This window comes from Bombyx mori, chromosome 23, assembly GCF_030269925.1.
Source record: "Bombyx mori chromosome 23, ASM3026992v2".
In the NCBI taxonomy this organism is placed as follows: domain Eukaryota; kingdom Metazoa; phylum Arthropoda; class Insecta; order Lepidoptera; family Bombycidae; genus Bombyx; species Bombyx mori.
This window is the reverse complement of record NC_085129.1, coordinates 18,288,919-18,307,298: the sequence shown is the minus strand read 5'-3', so window position 1 is coordinate 18,307,298 and position 18,380 is coordinate 18,288,919. Positions and strand designations below refer to the sequence as shown.

General features: G+C 38.7%; 2 protein-coding genes across 2 annotated transcripts in view; one reads left to right on the top strand and one right to left on the bottom strand.

Moving 5' to 3' along the window:
* The window catches only part of LOC101741779 (serine/threonine-protein kinase BRSK2), a 46,261-nt gene that overhangs the window by 24,746 nt on the left and 3,135 nt on the right, over positions 1-18,380 (bottom strand). The window contains exons 3-11 of the mRNA XM_038019299.2: positions 15,447-15,541; positions 15,034-15,119; positions 14,360-14,500; positions 13,110-13,260; positions 4,112-4,228; positions 3,682-3,780; positions 2,491-2,625; positions 1,537-1,601; positions 379-532 (exon numbers count right to left, since the gene is read on the bottom strand). Coding sequence (XP_037875227.1) covers positions 379-532; positions 1,537-1,601; positions 2,491-2,625; positions 3,682-3,780; positions 4,112-4,228; positions 13,110-13,260; positions 14,360-14,500; positions 15,034-15,119; positions 15,447-15,541 — 1,043 coding nt within the window. The remainder of the gene's footprint in view (positions 1-378; positions 533-1,536; positions 1,602-2,490; positions 2,626-3,681; positions 3,781-4,111; positions 4,229-13,109; positions 13,261-14,359; positions 14,501-15,033; positions 15,120-15,446; positions 15,542-18,380) is intronic.
* LOC101740834 (kinesin-like protein KIF23) lies at positions 5,697-9,857 on the top strand. Its single transcript, XM_038019300.2, has one exon. It carries the CDS (start codon positions 5,970-5,972, stop codon positions 8,574-8,576), a length of 2,607 nt encoding a protein of 868 aa, XP_037875228.1. The 5' UTR covers positions 5,697-5,969; the 3' UTR covers positions 8,577-9,857.

Here is an 18,380-nt window from a genome sequence, read left to right as displayed (position 1 = left end):
TAAGGTCATTTCATAGGGCTTTCAAATGGTGACTTTTGCATTTTTTAGCATCTTGTTTCCTACCTAAGCTAATAGCCATGAGAGGCTATGTCAGCGTAACCGGGCGTGTAGGTGAGCTCAAGGGACTCTAACCGGAGTATTGCTAACACTGGCCCTAGCAAGAGCAGTGCTTCTCAGAATCTACGCCCGGATCGAAAACGCGACCCACTGAGAAGATCCGGCGAGAAACTCAGTGGGCTGTATCTGTGGGTTAATTTACTCGTCGAGCCCTTCGTCGCAAGCGACGGGTTCGACGAGGACGGTGACCGGATTAGTATCCTTGATGGTTTTCGTGTCAGTGTCTGGGAATGGATTGTGTGTGCGTGCGGCGTTACTGACCCGACAGGTGTCGAGCCGTTTCCGTGGGGGGTCGGGGGCGGCAGCGGTGGCGGGGGGCGCGGCGGGGGGCGGAGGCCGAGCCTCGTCCTCGCGCGCCGGACGCCTGCGCTTCCGCTCCAGCAGCAAAAAGTATATCACCTTCTCCGTGTTGTGACTGAACGAACGAAAAGAGATTGGAGTGAATTGCATTTCAGCTAATAAGCCGAAGAATTACTAATGGCTTTTGAGTGTTGTCTCCTTCTAGTTCGAGTCTTGAATATCTGCGATAGTTGTGGACGCAGTGTCCACTGCACACGGCCTCATTAAGAGCCTTCTCATCATAAGAGCATTTGCGTTGTACCCATGAGTTCCAGTCAACATGAAGGTTTTAAAGAAATACTTCTTACGAGGGGGGATATTACTTTATTTAGTTAAAAACTATGACTATGTGGCGGTAACCTTTATAGAACATATAAGACATTTGAGAGACGCTTGAGCCTTGCTGACGGAATTTTCAATACGGATTCGGAGCGTCGGTCGTTGGTGGATGATCTTCCCTTCAAACCCTAAAACTGGTGGCCTGAGAAGTAACAGCCGTTACCTGGTCTGTTTCGGCTTACAATCGACCCAATCAGAGACTTAATTATCTTGCTGGAAAGCATTAAATTTCGGATCGCGTCTATGGTTAGTCTATGGTCTTATGGGCTACGTCCACATAAACACTTACACACAACTAGTACGCATTTACATACACCACATTACATTTTATTCCGACACAAATTTCAGCCATGTCGATGCGCACCAGTCGACTACATTGGACACACGCACCCAAAACCGGTTGGCTGTGACGTCGGGCCGATACGTCGTCGTCCGCGCACAGCACCGCGCTGACTTCAGTCAGAGCTTACCCGCATCGACTAACGCCCGCTTACGTTTCGCTCCGATAAAATTGTGTGTATACCGCCTACGAGACATTTGCAAGACAAGTCTTCGGATATACAAGTTCCGATTATCAACATTTTGACCGTCGGTCTACCGAGCAAATATCAACGGCTCGGTGGAAGATCATCCCCTCGTTGTTAAACATCTCCAAAGTCTACTTAGAGATTGACTCTAAAGACCCAATGTCGGTTAAAGTTCAGAAAAAAAAGATTGTCTAAAAAATGTGGGATAACTCACTGCGGACTTAACAGTTCTTGCACCAGCTTCTCTCTTTGCTTGAAACAACCTAAGCTGCACATTGCCTGTGGACAATAAATCGAATTGTATTGATGTATATTCAAAATTATTCGATCATCAAATAACTGAAGCAAAAACCTTGTATCCCTTTTTACGAAAATTGCGCGGATGGAGGAGTATGAAATTTTCCACACTTATAGAGAATATAGAGAAGAAGTGCACAATGCTAATATTTTTCTAAAATAATGCATAAAAGATACATTAAATTAATAAAGAAAACATTACACACACTACCATGTATTTGACACAACACATATACATATATAAATTTAATCTTTGTTTATTGTCAATTGTCAAACTTTTGTTAATGTTTTAAGTATGTGGTCAAATTGAGAATAGATGAATATTGTTTGTCTTTATTATTATTTATGTATAGTATAGTTTTGGCGAAATCGGTGATTATATAATATTATATAAGTTTAATGTTTAGTATTTGACAATAGAACCATAAAAATATTTAAACATAAAATTTAAATTGATTAAAGTCGAATTTCGACTACTGCGGAACCACTAGTTTACATTTACTACTAGTTTATAGCGTAGCGAAGCTTGGTGTTTATTGATGATTTTAATGCTCATATCGAGGGCCGAAAAGCGATTTGGTTTTTTTTATTGCTTAGATGGGTGGACGAGCTCACAGCGCACCTGGTGTTAAGTGGTTGCTGGAGCCCATATACATCTACAACGTGCGCCACCCACCTTGAGATGTAAGTTCTAATATCTCAGTATAGTTACAACGGTTGCCCCTCCCTTCAAACCGAAACGCATTACTGCTTCACGGTAGAAATGGGCGATGTGGTAGTACCTACCCATGCGTACTCACAAGAGGTCCTACCATCAGTTCTGTGCTGATTAATAAAGTCATATCTAAGTAATGCGGATGAACTATGTTACCTGTAAAACATCAGGATCAACAGCATCAGCTGAAGGCAGTACTCTAGTTTGAACAACTTCCATCATTGGCAACTCTTGTTCGAGTTCTCCTCGTCCGCCGGCAGTTACCCATGGATGTCTCGTTATCTCTGCCAACTGGAAATGTTGTGAAGACAATTTCAGTCCTATCATCCACCCATATCATAATGTATGTCTTCAGGTTTAACGAGTTTACAGCTTAATGTTGTACGGCTACCAGTAATGATCGATATCATAATGTGAATGCCAGTGTCAATGTTTTAGTACAGTAAGAGCTCCTTATTCACGCTTCCTTCATTCAGGGTTTTCACTATTCGCGGATTCCTGTGTTCGCGGCTAAAGATTTCTGCATTCGCGAATCAAATCAGTACATTGGTACATGCGTATTGGTAATAATGATTCCAATATGTAGGTATCCAACGTGCTTTTCCATATTCACGGTTTCAGTATTCGCAGCATATTTACAGAATATATAACCATTTTTTTATTATTTTTTTATTTACCCTGCGAATAAAGAGCTTTTACTGTACTTTATTTAGTGAATTATGAACTTGTTGTGAATTGTTGTGTTGTTATGAATTATGAACTTCACATGTTTGGTCACCACTGTGTCGGTTCATTGTCTTTTTTATACAACACACACTGTACCGGCTTGTGGTACATAAGGGAGTTTCTTGTGATAATAAAACTCCAGCACTTGATATTATTCTGATATATTTTAATGGAGATGTACAGCATGCTTGAAGAGCGGGTAGTGAATGAACGAATGATAGTGAAATACATTAACTTATTAAGCTGTGATACTTAGCGGCCTAGAAGGCTAGCATCTTTGACATTGCTCTAAAATAATTGAAGGCACTGGCCTGAACACACACTTAGCACTATTTTTTATTAAAAGGAGAACATGTATTCTCTACTAATGCACTACACAAAGTTAATACATAGGGTTGAAGATTGAATTACTTTGGTATGACAGCCACTAAGTTGAATATGTCAATGATATCCTCATAACAACATAGCCATATATAATATTTTTATATAAATCAACTGGTGGTTAGCATAATATTAATAACGTTAATGAATAGCACCTTGGTCATCTGTGACCATGTAACACTAAACTATTTAGATAGTTCTCAATTGTAAAATGAGATAAAGCATAAAAAAACAACTTACAGTCATTCTCTTCTCCGGATTCACTTCTATCATTCCACGCAGTAGTTGTTGGCAGTCAGGTGGTACAAAGTGCGGCACGTGAAACACTCCTCGTTTCACCTTGAATCAAATAAGGATGTATATTAAATTATACCATAGATTTTCATACATAACTATTTATTTGTTAGTTAAGAAAATTATTCTTTTTTTTCATATAAAATTTCAATTCCAATGCTTCGGGTCAGTTGATTAAATTTAAACTTGTTATTCTATTGATTTTGTACTAATGATGTTAACTTTGTTATATTTTGCATTTCCTTGGAAAATTATTTTCACCTTTACCTAACATGCTATAACAGATCTGCAATTCTTTAACTGGATTCGTGTTACCGGTGTAAGTACTCTTTAATTACGTGGAATCGTTCGCCGATTCATACCGAGAACCCTTTACCTTTTCAAGTAATTGACGTAAATTATCATCGTCAAAAGGCAGCGCACCGACGAGAAGTGCGTACAAGATGACACCGCACGACCAGACGTCCGCCCTCCGACCATCGTATTTCTCACCCTGAAATGAATTTCATCCATTTCGTGAGCAACAGTTTTCATTTCTAAACGATGCATTGTTTGTTTACATACATTTTCATAATTTGTTTTGTTTACGAACTTTGACAGCGGAAACGTTCCATTCTCTGTTATAATAAACTTCAAACTGGGCAGTTTTTTATTAATTAATTTGGAATTGATTTAGAAGTACACTTAAAGAAAGTTTTTTTAAGTTCCAACATATTGTTAAAAAAATAATGATGTAAGTGTTGTAGGCAATAATTCTATAATAGCAATGCTTATGAACGGATTGATTTAATATTACGTAGAACGAAAATATTTTTATTCCTATAATTATGTTGGCAGAACTGCCAATCATGGTGACCACTCAAGAATAATATGAAAAGTCCCTGAAATTTGGGAATTCTCAAAATAAAGTAAAAAAAAAACTGCAAAACAGAATAAGGGTGAGTGTTCCGTTAAATGTGGGAAAGTAGTGAAGCAATACAACTGCAGATAGATAGAGTAGCAATACGGTTATTAAAAATAATGTGTTAGCGGCAAACACACAGGCGTGTATATACTTAGCTTTTAATATTGACATAGTGTAAAGGATAAAGTACTCAATGTATTCACATCGAGCTATCTTACTATGTCAGTGTACAAATCTTAGAGACGGGTACCGATTTTTTAAGCGAAATACGTACTCAGCTCATGCCTACGAATGGATTTCACGTTGAAGGAAAACATTATGCAATAAAAATTAAGCCTGCAACAGTAATAATTTACAGAATTTCTGGTATTAGGATCTCTCGTAACCCAGAGTGGTTACACCCAACAACCAGCATATTTCTGACACGTAGAAGTAATGCGTTTCGGTTTTATTGGTTAGCTGCTTTATATCGCAATCGAGACCTAGATCGAACATTTCAAGGTCAGTGGCCATATTTACATTTTGATATTTATGGTTTCCCTCCAGTAAATCTTTACTAGCTGGGCTCTAAGCTCATTCAATCGTCTATGCAAAATAAAACGACGTTTTAGTTCAAATAAATCTAGCAGACCAGGCCTAGTGAAACTGGTTCACATGTTCACATCCTTAGAGAAAAATTCAACTGCAGACTTTTTGTTCGAGTTTGAATATGTAAGTAATGGCAGACAACACTTGTCACATGTGAAGTAACAGTTTTCGAATGTTGGAATGCTTATTTAAATATTTAAAACAGATGATTGTCTTCTCTTCAGTCATGACGAAGACTTATGTCTAGACACGGACAGTGCAACATCTTAGGGCTTTATAAAAATAAAATACATATTGCAATGGGGTAATACTGTACAAAATGTTTGTAATATATTTAACCATGAAGCAGTGTTTTTAAATAGCCCCTCACCTACAAAACCCAAACCCCTCAAATTTAACCGTCCAACACTTTTCCATTTATCTAAGTTGCTTCAGGAAAAATCAATCTATTAGCTGGTATCATTAGTAACAAAAATGTCAAAACTTTAAAAAGAAACGGGTAGATATAATCCGACCGAACTCAAATGGTATTTCCGCTAAACGACCTTGGTATCCTTTCGTATAATTTTTACTGCCATTATTAAAAAGTGACAGCAAATAAGTTGATTTTAAATTAGTCAGTTAATATTGATATTTCATGAACGGCCGTTCAGAGACCGTTGCTTTGATTTATTGAAAGTCGTTGAAGCGATATTCAACCGAAATATTTAAATATTATATGTGACGATAAAATATAACAAAAATGAAGTCCGTTAAATCGAAACAGAGATTAAACGAGATGCGAACGCCGGCGCGTAGTAAACAAAATCTCGCTCAGGACCGCGATCCTGTACAAGTCTACTGTAGACTTCGCCCCATGCAAAGAGAAAGTGATGTGTCGTGTATGAAGATTATATCACCAACCACATTACTCCTAACGCCGCCAGCAACGGCGTTAAGCTACAGAAATGAAGGCAGCAAAACCATGAAATACACATTCAAAGAGATTTTCCCGCCGGAAGCGTCACAGCAAGAAGTTTTCGATAAAGTCTCACTGCCGTTAGTCGAAGGCTTGATTAAAGGTAAAAACGGCTTGTTATTCACCTACGGGGTCACGGGCAGCGGGAAAACGTTCACGATGACCGGCGAGCCCCAGAACTGCGGGATATTACCACGATGTTTGAATATTATTTTCAAAACTATTAACGATTTCCAAGCTCACAAATATGTGTTCAAACCGGACAAAATGAACATGTTCGATATTCAAAACGAAGCGGAGGCCATGCTAGAGAGGCAACAGGAACTTCACAAATTTAAAACTGGGAAGAAAAATAATTCGAATCCGGATTTAGCTATGGCATCCACGGATATAACTAAAGTAGAAGGTATCAATGAAGACAATCAGTACGCTGTGTTCGTTACATATGTAGAAATCTACAATAACAGTGTTTTTGACTTGTTAGAAGATGGTCCTCCGATTAGTAGGAACCTTCCAGTGAAGATAATAAGAGAAGATGCAGCCCATAATATGTATGTCCACGGGGTTACTGAAATCGAGATTAAGTCAGCTGAGGATGCCTTTGATGCTTTCTATTTAGGTTTGAAACGGAAACGAATGGCTCACACGACTCTGAACGCAGAATCAAGCCGAAGTCACTCAGTGTTCACAATACGATTAGTGCAGGCACCAGTTGACGAGATGGGAGAAGCTGTGATACAAAATAAAAAGTTCTTGAATATTAGTCAACTGAGTCTTGTTGATTTAGCTGGTAGCGAAAGAACTAACCGAACCAAAAACACAGGACAAAGACTAAGAGAAGCCGGGAATATTAATAAGTCATTGATGACTCTTAGAACCTGCTTAGAAGCGTTGAGAGAAAATCAAATTAACAGTGCTAATAACATGGTGCCCTATAGAGAGTCTAAAATTACTCATCTCTTCAAAAATTTCTTTGAAGGTGAAGGACAAGTAAGGATGATAGTCTGTGCAAATCCAAGAGCTGAAGATTATGATGAAACCCTCCAAGTGATGAGATTTGCTGAGATGGCAGCAGAAGTTGAAGTTGCTAAACCCCAAGTAATAGATGTCGCAACAACAATAGGTTTGATGTCTGGCCGCAGAAAGGCTAATAGACTCTTCACAACAGCTCGTGACAATATGGCGAGACCGGAGGCTAAAGATTTGGACTTAGATCTAGGTTTGGTATACAGCCTCGGGCCAGACTTCCCAAGCTTGGAACTGAATAGCTCTCAAGCTGCCCATATAATTAAGGAACTGATGGCACATTTAGAAATGAGAATCAGTCGCAGAGAAACACTTAAGAGAAGTAAGGCGGTGAAGGATGAAAGACTGAGGTCAGCCCTGTTGGATCTTGAAAAAGAATCATTAGAAGTGAGAAGTGAAAACTCATCATTGAGGGGACAGCTGGCAGCCTCTGAACGCAGGATTCGAGCTTTAGAAGAACGCTTGACAGCCACAGAAAATGCATCTCTCACGCACCAAAGAAAATTGGCAGAAATGACTGAATACACATCATCTTTAAAGAGAGATCTACAGGAAAAAGAATATTTGCTCAACCAGAATAAGTTTGAGAAAGAAAAGCAGAAAAAGATCCTTGAAAGAAAATACAACCACAAGATTGCCGCCGAACAGGAGAAGGCAAAAGAGATAAACACAGAAAAGGAAAGATTAAGAAATGCAGTTGAGGAAAAAGAAAACTGTTTACGTAAAGTCAAAGAAGCGTTAAATGTTGATATGGCAGACAGAGGAGACAACTTTGATTATCCACGCTCCACAACTGAAATTGGTGCTCAGACCAGTCATTTTACACCGGGCTCCACACCGAGAGCTCTACCCGCACACCTCTTGACCCCATTCAGTTCAGCTCCACAATCACGCGACACACCAACATCAAGAAGAGGGGTCGCTGTAGCGAATCCACGCCATAGACGGTCATTGTCAGCTGATGGTCGAGGCTGGGTGGAACACGCACCTAACAAGCTAGTCCCAATGGGCACAGTCATGAAGCCAAGCATGACGAATAGCAAAATCGTTAATAAACTGACAACGGTCAAAGACATTGCCAATTCGAAAACGTCAAAATACTGTCTTATATCGCAAGAGCAAGATACTGATGGTGAATTGGAGACGAAACTGTACAAAGGTGATGTTGTACCCACCTGCGGGGGAGGAGCTCAAGTTATATTCAATGATGTTGAAATGCTAAAACAGTTTTCTCCGACAAGGGAATCGCAGAGATTGTCCAGCAATAGCTGTGCTAGACATTCCGGCAAGAGGAGAGACACCGCTTCTTCACCACCACAAACACCATCAAACACCAGTAAGAAGCAGAGAGTTGATGACGAATGATCTTGGACGTGATCAGGTAAAGTGAAATAAGTGGAAGAATATAAATATGTTTTTGTGGTGCATAGAACTTGTTCGATTTCTTAATATAATTATTAAATTGAGGTTTGGTAGGAATTTTCATTCAAAATCATTGAATATGTAAAAAAGTTAAACTACCTACATTCCTGATTATTATCATGATTGTAATTCTAGTAGAATCTAGAACTTGTGACTTTCAAATTATCTTTTTTATGCTTTCTATTTTCAACTGACTTAAAAGTGGCCAGTGACAGATTCAGTGAATTTTTTTCTTTTCCAAGACATTCTCAATGTTATTTTTGAACATATATACTTAAAATACATTCTGTGATTGTATATTTGCTCATAAAATGTACCATTATATTGTAATACTTACTAACATAATTATTTGATAGCTTATGACATTCCTTGATGTTAGGGTTTTAGTAACATTAAAGCTGTTTACCGTCGTGTTGGCACTGATGGTAGGTCTTTCACTTAATCCCAGGATTCTGAACCAAGACAGATCGAGATGTCACTAAGACATATTTTGCCAATAAAACTTTGAATATTATTACAAAATCATTAACCTTACTTAAAACTTTATTTGCTATACAAATGGTAAACACTGAAATATAAATAATTATGAAATTTCGAAAAGGGCACATATCTGAAAATGTAAAATGTTCAGGAAATGAAAAAAAAATTATTATTTTCTAAAGCAGTGTAAAATTTAAAGTATTAACTTTTGAGATATATTTTAGTGTTAATTAGCAATTGAAAATTACTGGAATTATTATAAAATGGGTGTAGGTAAGCCTCAAAACTACATGTTTATGAAAAAACGTATTTCACAAAATATGGGACATGTGCCCTTTTCGAAATTGCATATTGAAATACAATGTTACGGTTAATTAATATTTCATAAGTCGGTATAATTCGAAGGTAGTTGTCCCACGCCCGTCCCCTCGAGGTCATTAACCTGGCCCGTCAGCTGATGCTTTTGACACGAAGGCAATCCGAAAAATCAAATTTCGTTATAAAATAGACCTTTCTGGTTTGGGTTTGGGTTTTTGTGGGCGTTTTTCATACTGTCTTGGTGACCTGTTTTTTTGTATTACCAGGATGTTCGTAACTTTAGGACCGGTTCGCCCAATGTATTAAATGGCGTACATTCATCTCGTTATGTTAATAGCAACAGTACTTAAACTACTCATATACTTAGATCTGCTAGTTAATATCAATTTATATATTAAAATAGAAATAAATGCGTTTGTTTTTGTATATTTGCCTTTTATTGCATAACAGGGAAGTGTGTTCTTTTAAAATGTACTATATATTTTTTTGTCACTAGTTTTGTAAAATTAATTTGCATAAAATTTCTGATCAAAATTAATCTGCATAAAATTTCGGGGCAACGCAAAGCCGCCGTCGTCCGAAATATGTCTTGTCGGATCCCCCGGATTCACTGTCGGTGCTTTTAGGACCCTCAAGCACTGGTCACCGTCCTCGTCGATCACGACGAAGACTTCGATGAGCGAACTAACCCATAGACACAGTCCACTGAGTTTCTCGCCGGATCTTCTCAGTGGGTCGCGATTCCGATCCGGTGGTAGATTCTGCGAAGCACTGCTCTTGCTAGGGCCAGTGTTAGCAACACTCCCGGATTAAGTTTAATTGACTCGTCGAGCCCTTCGTCGCAAGACGGGTTCCGCGAGGACGGTGATCGGTGCTTGAGGTAGGTACCTAAAAGCACTGGTAATGGATCGGGAAGATCCGTAATGACGTGTTTTGGGCGACGTCAACTGTTTACCATTCGGTGTACAGGATCGGGTATGTAATTTCCGGCGGCCACGACAAGAGGGTTTTCGTGCCGTGCCGCCTACTCAAAGTATTATTTCATTAAGACACGACTGTGAACATTAATATTTCCAAAACAGTATAAGTACATACGATTGTAGATAAATAAAGAACCTTAGCGCCAAATATCTGCAGTTTTTTAGTTTACTCGTTATTGAATTTAGCAAGGGCTCTGTATTTATATTAATTTTAAGGTTTTCGGGGGTTTTTTGTTATACGTCCCGGTCACCGTTCTCGTCGAACCCGTCGCTTGCGACGAAGGGCTCGACGAGTAAATTAACTACCAGACACAGCCCACTGAGTTTCTCGCCGGATCTTCTCAGTGGGTCGCGTTTCCGATCCGGTGGTAGATTCTGCGAAGCACGGCTCTTGCTAGGGTTCGTGTTAGCAACGACGTCAGGTTTGAGCCCCGTGAGCTCACCTACAAAAGTTAGGGTTACGCTGACATAGCCTCTCAAGGCTCTCAGCTTAGGTAGGAAAAGAAAGTTATACGTGTAATAAATGTTCCAACATTATTGAAGTGGATTTTTTTTATGTTAACATTGTCTGTGGCTCTTTGCCTCCGTTATCTTTCAATAGTGGAACAACTGCATAATTGACTTGGTCTGATTATATTATTATATATTTTTCCATTAAGATGAAGATTCTCCATAACCAATTGACAAGTCTCAGTCTCCGAAAACCGAACAAAATGATGATAGATTTCGTCTTTTTCCCTGCACAGTAAAGCTAGTTTTAATCATGAGAAAAACTGTCAGATTTTGGATGGAGAAAAAATTTAGCCTGAAATACAGTCTCTCGTTTTCTTTGCGGCTTAAGAAATGAAAAATATAAAGAAATTTTAATTTTGTATTTAAATTTTAATTGAATATCGACTATGGTTCATTATAATGTTTTTTTTGGCTAACTCATTCTTTCTATCAAACTACGGATTCCAATCTCACTGCCTCCCTAACTTGCAACAACTAATGTACCTACATTAATGAATAGATAACGGTCATATTAGCTACATTATGATAAGGACCGGAAGAGTCATCATAATTAACCGGAAGCTTAATGTGTACAGATTATTAATAGCTTCCGTTTATTTTTTAAGTTCGACTCCGTTTAAAAATCCTAGTTTCAAGTTTAATAAAAAAACCTTGATTTTTCATGCATTGTTATAGAAGCAGTAATATAAATGGGACGGGAAACCATGAAGGGATGATTTTTATAGTCATATAATATAATGATCAGGCAAACCATAATAATATACTCTGTATATTAAAGGTAGAATGAATGAATGTAGAATTAGGTCTAATAAAATTCTTATTTGTTAATACACCTAGTACTTTCGTCATAGACATCATTAAAAGTACTTTTACTGTACTTTTCCGTGATTATGAAACCTGTAAAGTATTCAAAGCGTCAGAAATAATCAAATTAAAATTAAGTTTATAGTGAGATTCAAACATAAAAGTAGCTACAATTATAGTGGCAACGTTAATATAAAGACAAGACGACTAGATTGCCCGCCGTTCACAGCGAATCAATTAACCAGTTGAAGGAAGTCTCGATTCAGCGAATCAATTTCTTTATTAATTCCATCGGACAGTTGTGTTTGTGTGACACGAATTTGTTTTGGAAAATTTCATTGGTTGGTTCAAGTGTTTGACGTTAGAGGTTAGAGCTTTACGCGCCAATAGTTTTTTTTTTGAATTCACTTATATTAGGCTGAAGATTTGAATGTCGTTCGGAAATTGCTAATTGTTTGACGGGTCTACTCAGGAGACAGATTTGGTGAAAAATTGTTGTAGAATCGTGTTATATTTGTTATCTCTACGAAATATCAGACAAAAACGCAAAAATCATATTTAAAACGTAGTTTGCGACATACATTTAATGAGCAATTACGAAAGGTGAGAGTTTTCAAGATTATATTATAAATCAATACGGCTTTTTTTTTATGTATTATCTATAAGGAACTGGACATATTGGGGCATGACCTGGGAGGAGATAGAACAGACTGCCCAAGACCGATGCAAATGGAAGGATTTGATACGAGTCCTACACCACAGCAGAGGGCAATAGGAAAGAAAGAAAAGAAGAAGATTTTATATAAAAAGTTTTATAACAAAGTTGATCTTCTATATTTCCTTAGCGCGATTCACGTGAGCCTCTAGTTTATAACCGATCCCTATCATCGGGGCCCGTTTTTCTATGATAATCGCGTATAAAATAGAGCCCCTCGAACGGTGAACTTTGAATTGAAGTTAATAAGTACTGTTACGCCGGTAAGAGTAACACGATCTATCGCCGAATAGTCGAACGAATACCGAAGGACCTAGAAGCATCTAGTACGCTCGAGAAGCACAACGCCATCTATTTACAGATAGCGGAAACTACGACTAGAGATGTATGGAATATTCTCGATAATTCTAGGGATCAGGTATCGGCTATAAAAGCGTTGTAGAGATAGCACGCAATCAGTCATTAATCGGAACTACTCGAAGCGAAACAGCGAATGGACGGAACAAGCGAATTGAGAGTTTTAAAGTGTTTGTTGAGTGTTTTAAAGGTGTTTGTGAAGTTTTTAAGCTGTACTCTGGTGAAATTTTATGTATCCCGAACCCTTAGCACGTAACAATACGGAAACGACTTAGTAATTCGCATAGTGAAATTCTTCAGAGGACTTACCCGTATGACTTCGGGGCAAGCGTAATGCGGACTCCCGCAAGAAGTTTCCAGCAGCGACCCGGCCGGCTGGAGGGAGGCCATCCCGAAATCTGCAATCTTGATGTTGTTCCGTTCGTCTAGGAGCAAGTTCTCCGGCTTTAAGTCCCTGTGGCTGAAGAGGGAAAAAAAAGTTAATAACCTCTATGCGAAGTCGTCGTGGCCTAAAAGATAAGACGTCCGGTGCATTCGTATGTAGCGATGCACTGGTGTTCGAATCCCGCAGGCGGGTACCAATTTTTCTAATGAAATACGTACTTGACAAATGATCAAGATTGATTTCCACGGTAAAAGAATAACATCGTGGAATAGAAATCAAACCCGTAAAATTATAATTTGCGTAATTACTGGTGGTAGGACCTCTTGTGAGTCCGCACGGGTAGGTACTACGGCCCTGCCTATTTCTGCCGTGAAGCAATAATGTGTTTCGGTTTGAAGGGTGGGGCGGCCGTTGGAACTATACTGAGATCTAAGAACTTATATCTCAAAGGTGGTTGGCGCATTTACGTTGTAGATGTCTATGGGCTACAGTAACCACTTAACACCAGGTGGGCTGTGAGCTCGTCCACCCATCTAAGCAATGAAAATATTTAAAAAAAGAACCTTCAAAAATAGATGGCGCTGTTTATATATATTTGTAACTATCCGATAACAAAACGTTTTGCTTGACGGGCTTTAAGTTTCAGTAGGTGGAAGATATGGGGTGATGCAAAATGCAATTTTCGGCTTTGTATTCGTTTTCCAAAGGTTTTTTTTTGCTTTATTAAGAGAAGTTCTTAGAACGGCTTCACTATTTATAATTGATCACTGTCAGCTACGCCGCTGTCGCTAAAAACTTCCAAAGATCGCTTAAGAATAGAAATTTCAATGCGACTCGCGAATTTATTTCGAAATTTAATGGGCTACTAACATTTTTTATATATAGATAATATAGTCATGATGGTAATGCAGTTCTTATTAACGCAATGGGTAACAGAGATAAACTTAGCACCAATATTGAGCCGTGAAATGATTAAAAGACTAAAGAAAGATAACCGAATAATTTCAAACGATTTAAAGCACTCGCCATATTAAATATGATACAGAAGACAGAAGGAACGTCTTATCATCGTATCTAATTTTAAAATTTAAGAACTACTAACGCCATCTCTTATCGTAAATAGGAATTATTTTTGTTCATTAATTTTTTTATCATAAAAACGTCGATTACTCACCAAATCGAGTGACTATGACAGAAATCTAGGGCGGATATAATTTGTCTGAAAAATCTCCGAGCCTCTTTCGGCGTGAGTCGGCCCTTCTTCACTAAGTAGTCGAACAGCTCGCCTCCGCTTACGTGCTCTAAAACTAGATACCTGCGAAGCGAAAAGATCAATCATTCCACTACCTATACCAAGCGACAGAGTACTATAAATCGCTCTATGGTCGTCGTGGCCTAAAGGATAAGACGGCCTGTGCGTTCGTATCGAGCGACACAGGTGTGCCGGTGTTCGAATTCCGTAGACAGCTACCGATTTTTTTCTAATGATACGTCCTTTTTGTAATTTTACAGGAGAACTATTTAAAGTTTAAAATTTGGAAACTAATATCTCGTATCAAACAAAAATTCTTCAGCTACATCGAATTGTTGATGCTAATACTAAATAAAACGGACTTTTAATTACAAAGATAAAAATCGCGTATTAAGCGAAATGTCGCTTATAACCAAATAACCTTTCACCCCTCGATATTTATTACTTTCTTGCCCAAATCGATTTTAGAGCTTCCACACGCTAGAGAACTAGGCCTTACTTAGGGCATCGCAAGGAAAATGCTGACGACGCGTTTAAAATTCCGCGCTTAAGCTGCTAATTAATACTGTATAGCATCCGATGAAAACGGTACTTACAAATATTTCTTATTTTCATAAACGTCGGACAGTCCGAGCACGTGGGGATGCTCAATTAATTTCATTATAGCTATTTCCCTTTCGACCTGAAATATGCAACAAAAGTATGGTTTTAGTTTGATTAAAAACAAAATTAAGAAAATCAGTGTGATCGATAACTAGCGACATCTAGTGACGGACAATGTGAATATAAATTGAATATGTAACTGTTTACTTAAACAGCCGATAGATGGCGGTGTATTAATTGAATGTTTTTCCTTCTGATGAGACCGGCGATTTTTATTCGTTGATAATATGAACGTTTGTATTCACGAAGTTAAAAACTTCATAGGAATTCTTTTGAACTTTTCACTAACTACTAAGCTGTTATTGGACTTTATACTTAATGCTTACCAAATGAATCAAAAACTCACCTTCGTCAACACAGATTCGCTGAGTTTCTCTCTGTTGATAATCTTGATGGCCACTTTCTTTCCCGTCACGCAATGTACCCCGAGCTTGACTAGACCTGGAAGTTAAAATGAATTGCAATGAATAAAAAAAACACATTCTATTCGTATTCCATGAGGGATAAGGAGCAATATCGTATAAACAAAAAAAATACTTTGAAGTTCAAAATAAGTACTTTGAAGTTCAAAATAAGTACTTTGAAGTTCTAAAAAAAATACTTTGAAGTTCAAAGTATACCTATAGTATATTTTATTCACAAATCCGATTGTATTTTTTTTTCCTAATAAGATATGAATTCTTTTCCAATACAGTATTTTCATGTGAGTGTTCAAGTTTTTTGAGCATCCGATTTCAGCACATATACTTTCATACTTGCAAGTTTTTTTTTGCTCCTACCAGGACGCCGTACTTCTTTTCTTCTTTTTTTTGTTTTTCCTACCTATAGCTGATAGCCTTGAGAGGCTATTTCAGCTTCTCCTTGACGTGTAGGTGAGCTCACGGGACTCAAACCGGAGTGACGGGTTCGACCAGGACGGTAACCGGTGCTTGAGGTACCTAAAAGCACCGTTAATGGATAGGGAGGATCCGTAATAACGGCGACATCGACTGTTTACCATGCGGTCTACAGGATCGGGTATGTAATTCCCAGCGGCCACGACAATGCCGTACTTCAAAATGAAAACCTGGTTTTAAAACCTGGTAGCGTAAATACGCCCCATCTTTACTTGTGACCTCGCATGGGCATATAGATGGGTTCCGGTTTCAAGGTTGGTACGTTGTATGTACCAACTATAAAATTGAGAGTAACACCTCATGTTTCAAGGTGGAACATAGCGGCTCTCGTGAGGTCGTCCGCCCGATATGCATTATTAAAGGAACCATCACTAACATCGAGTGTATCTGATTCAGGCTGCAAGCCGATCTTGAATTCAAAGTGCTCAGTGGCAGTTTTTTTAACTTCTAGCGGCAAACGTAGGGGCGCTGGTCCAATTCCATACTTTGAGTTAACTTTTACGCTATCGAGAACGTTAAAAAACTCGGCTTAAGTATGAAAAATTTAGTCGCGTAAAACTTAAGTCGTCAAGTTAGGTCAACATAAAGAAGTCGTCGTGGCCTAAAGGATAAGACGTCCGGTGCATTCGTATGTATTGATGCACCGGTGTTCGAATCTCGCAGGCGGGTACCAATTTTTCTAATGAAATACGTACTTAACAAATGTTTACGATTGACTTCCACTGTGAAGGAATAACATCGTGTAATAAAAATCAAACCTGCAAAATATAATTTGCGTAATTACTGGTGGTAGGACCTCTTATGAGTCCGCCGGGAAGGTTGGTGGTACCTACCCTATCTACACCACTTTACCTATTTCTGCCGTGAAGCAGTAACGCGTTTCGGTTTGAAGGGTGGGGCAGCCGTTGTTACTACACTGAGACCTTAGAACTCATGTCTCTCAAGTCTAGTTTGTATGTAGGTAATTTAGGATGCTCTGTGCCGAAATCTCCGATAGCTGTGAACTTGTGTGTTCTGATTTGAGTAATGTTTTCGACCTGTGTTTGCGTTTCCTTCGATAGTATGAACGGGTCGACAGTGTCAATAAAACGGAAGTGATGTCAGTAACGAAATAACAGGTAATTACGTTAAACTTATGTCATGAATTTATTCATATGTTTTTTATGATTCAAAATCACATTAGACTGTTTAAGCTTGCGTTTTTTAATTGATATATTATTTTGAAGCTTCGAATAACAGTTTATTTAATCACGGTCAAATTAAATCGTTAACGTGGTTTTGGGAAGGCTTAACGACGGAAGTAAGATCTTAAACCGAGTGGGTTATATTACTCGGTAGACCGACGGTCCGAATGTTGTTGTTCGGAACTTGTATATATGCAAGCTTATCTTAGATGGATGGACGAGCTCACAGCTTGAGATATAAGTTCTAAGGTCTCAAGAATAGTTACAACAGCTGGCCCACCCTTCAAACCGAAACGCGTTGCTGCTTCACGGCAGAAATAGGCAGGGTGGTGGTACCTACCCGTGCGGACTCACAAGAGGTCCTACCACCAGTGAAGTGTGGTAGTTTATGCCCCTGTTTTTAAGATCTTTCCACGTACTATTTTGCCACGTACCATCCGGCTATGGAATGAGCTCCCCTCCACGGTGTTTCCCGAGCGCTATGACATGTCCTTCTTCAAACGAGGCTTGTGGAGAGTATTAAGCGGTAGGCAGCGGCTTGGCTCTACCCCTGGCATTGCTGAAGTCCATGGGCGACGGTAACCACTCACCATCAGGTGGGCCGTATGCTCGTCTGCCTACTTGCCTAGGGCAATAAAAAAAAATAAAAAATTATAGTCAGGTCTACGGGCACTTGTTTGCCGACGCTAATGAGACGGAGGGTAAATTTTGCAGTCACACACTATATTAATAAGCTTATCTTCATGTAATTCAGCACAAGATCACGCAAGTGACTAATACGGATTTGCGTTTTAACGTTTCAACTTCGCGGATGAGATGAAAAAAGTTTACCGGTAATGTTAATGCTAATTTTATTCATTGGAACACGTGCAAAGACGGGATCGAGGCTAGCACGGGGCTTTGCGCTTTTTGCAGCCAATGTACTCGTTTGAATTATGAAGTTATGAGTCTTTTTATTTCGATATAAAAAATAACAAGTGTGTTTATTATCTATGGAAAAGCGTCACATAATTTACGCGCGTAATTCTTGATTTGTCACTGTCATCATTTTGAGATGTCATATTGTTTTTTTTTCTTTTCTTTATAGGTTCTGAGTTTGGTTACGGAGGTATGGAGGGTAGAGGTTAGAAGAACCGTCTCATATGGGAGAAGTTTCCCACTTTCAATACTAAATAACAGTTCAAAAATCCTCCAGACTGG

Excerpts from the sequence above, each read along its gene's own strand:
- LOC101740834 (XM_038019300.2), top strand. The coding sequence starts at position 5,970 with ATGAAGTCCGTTAAATCGAAACAGAGATTAAACGAGATGCGAACGCCG.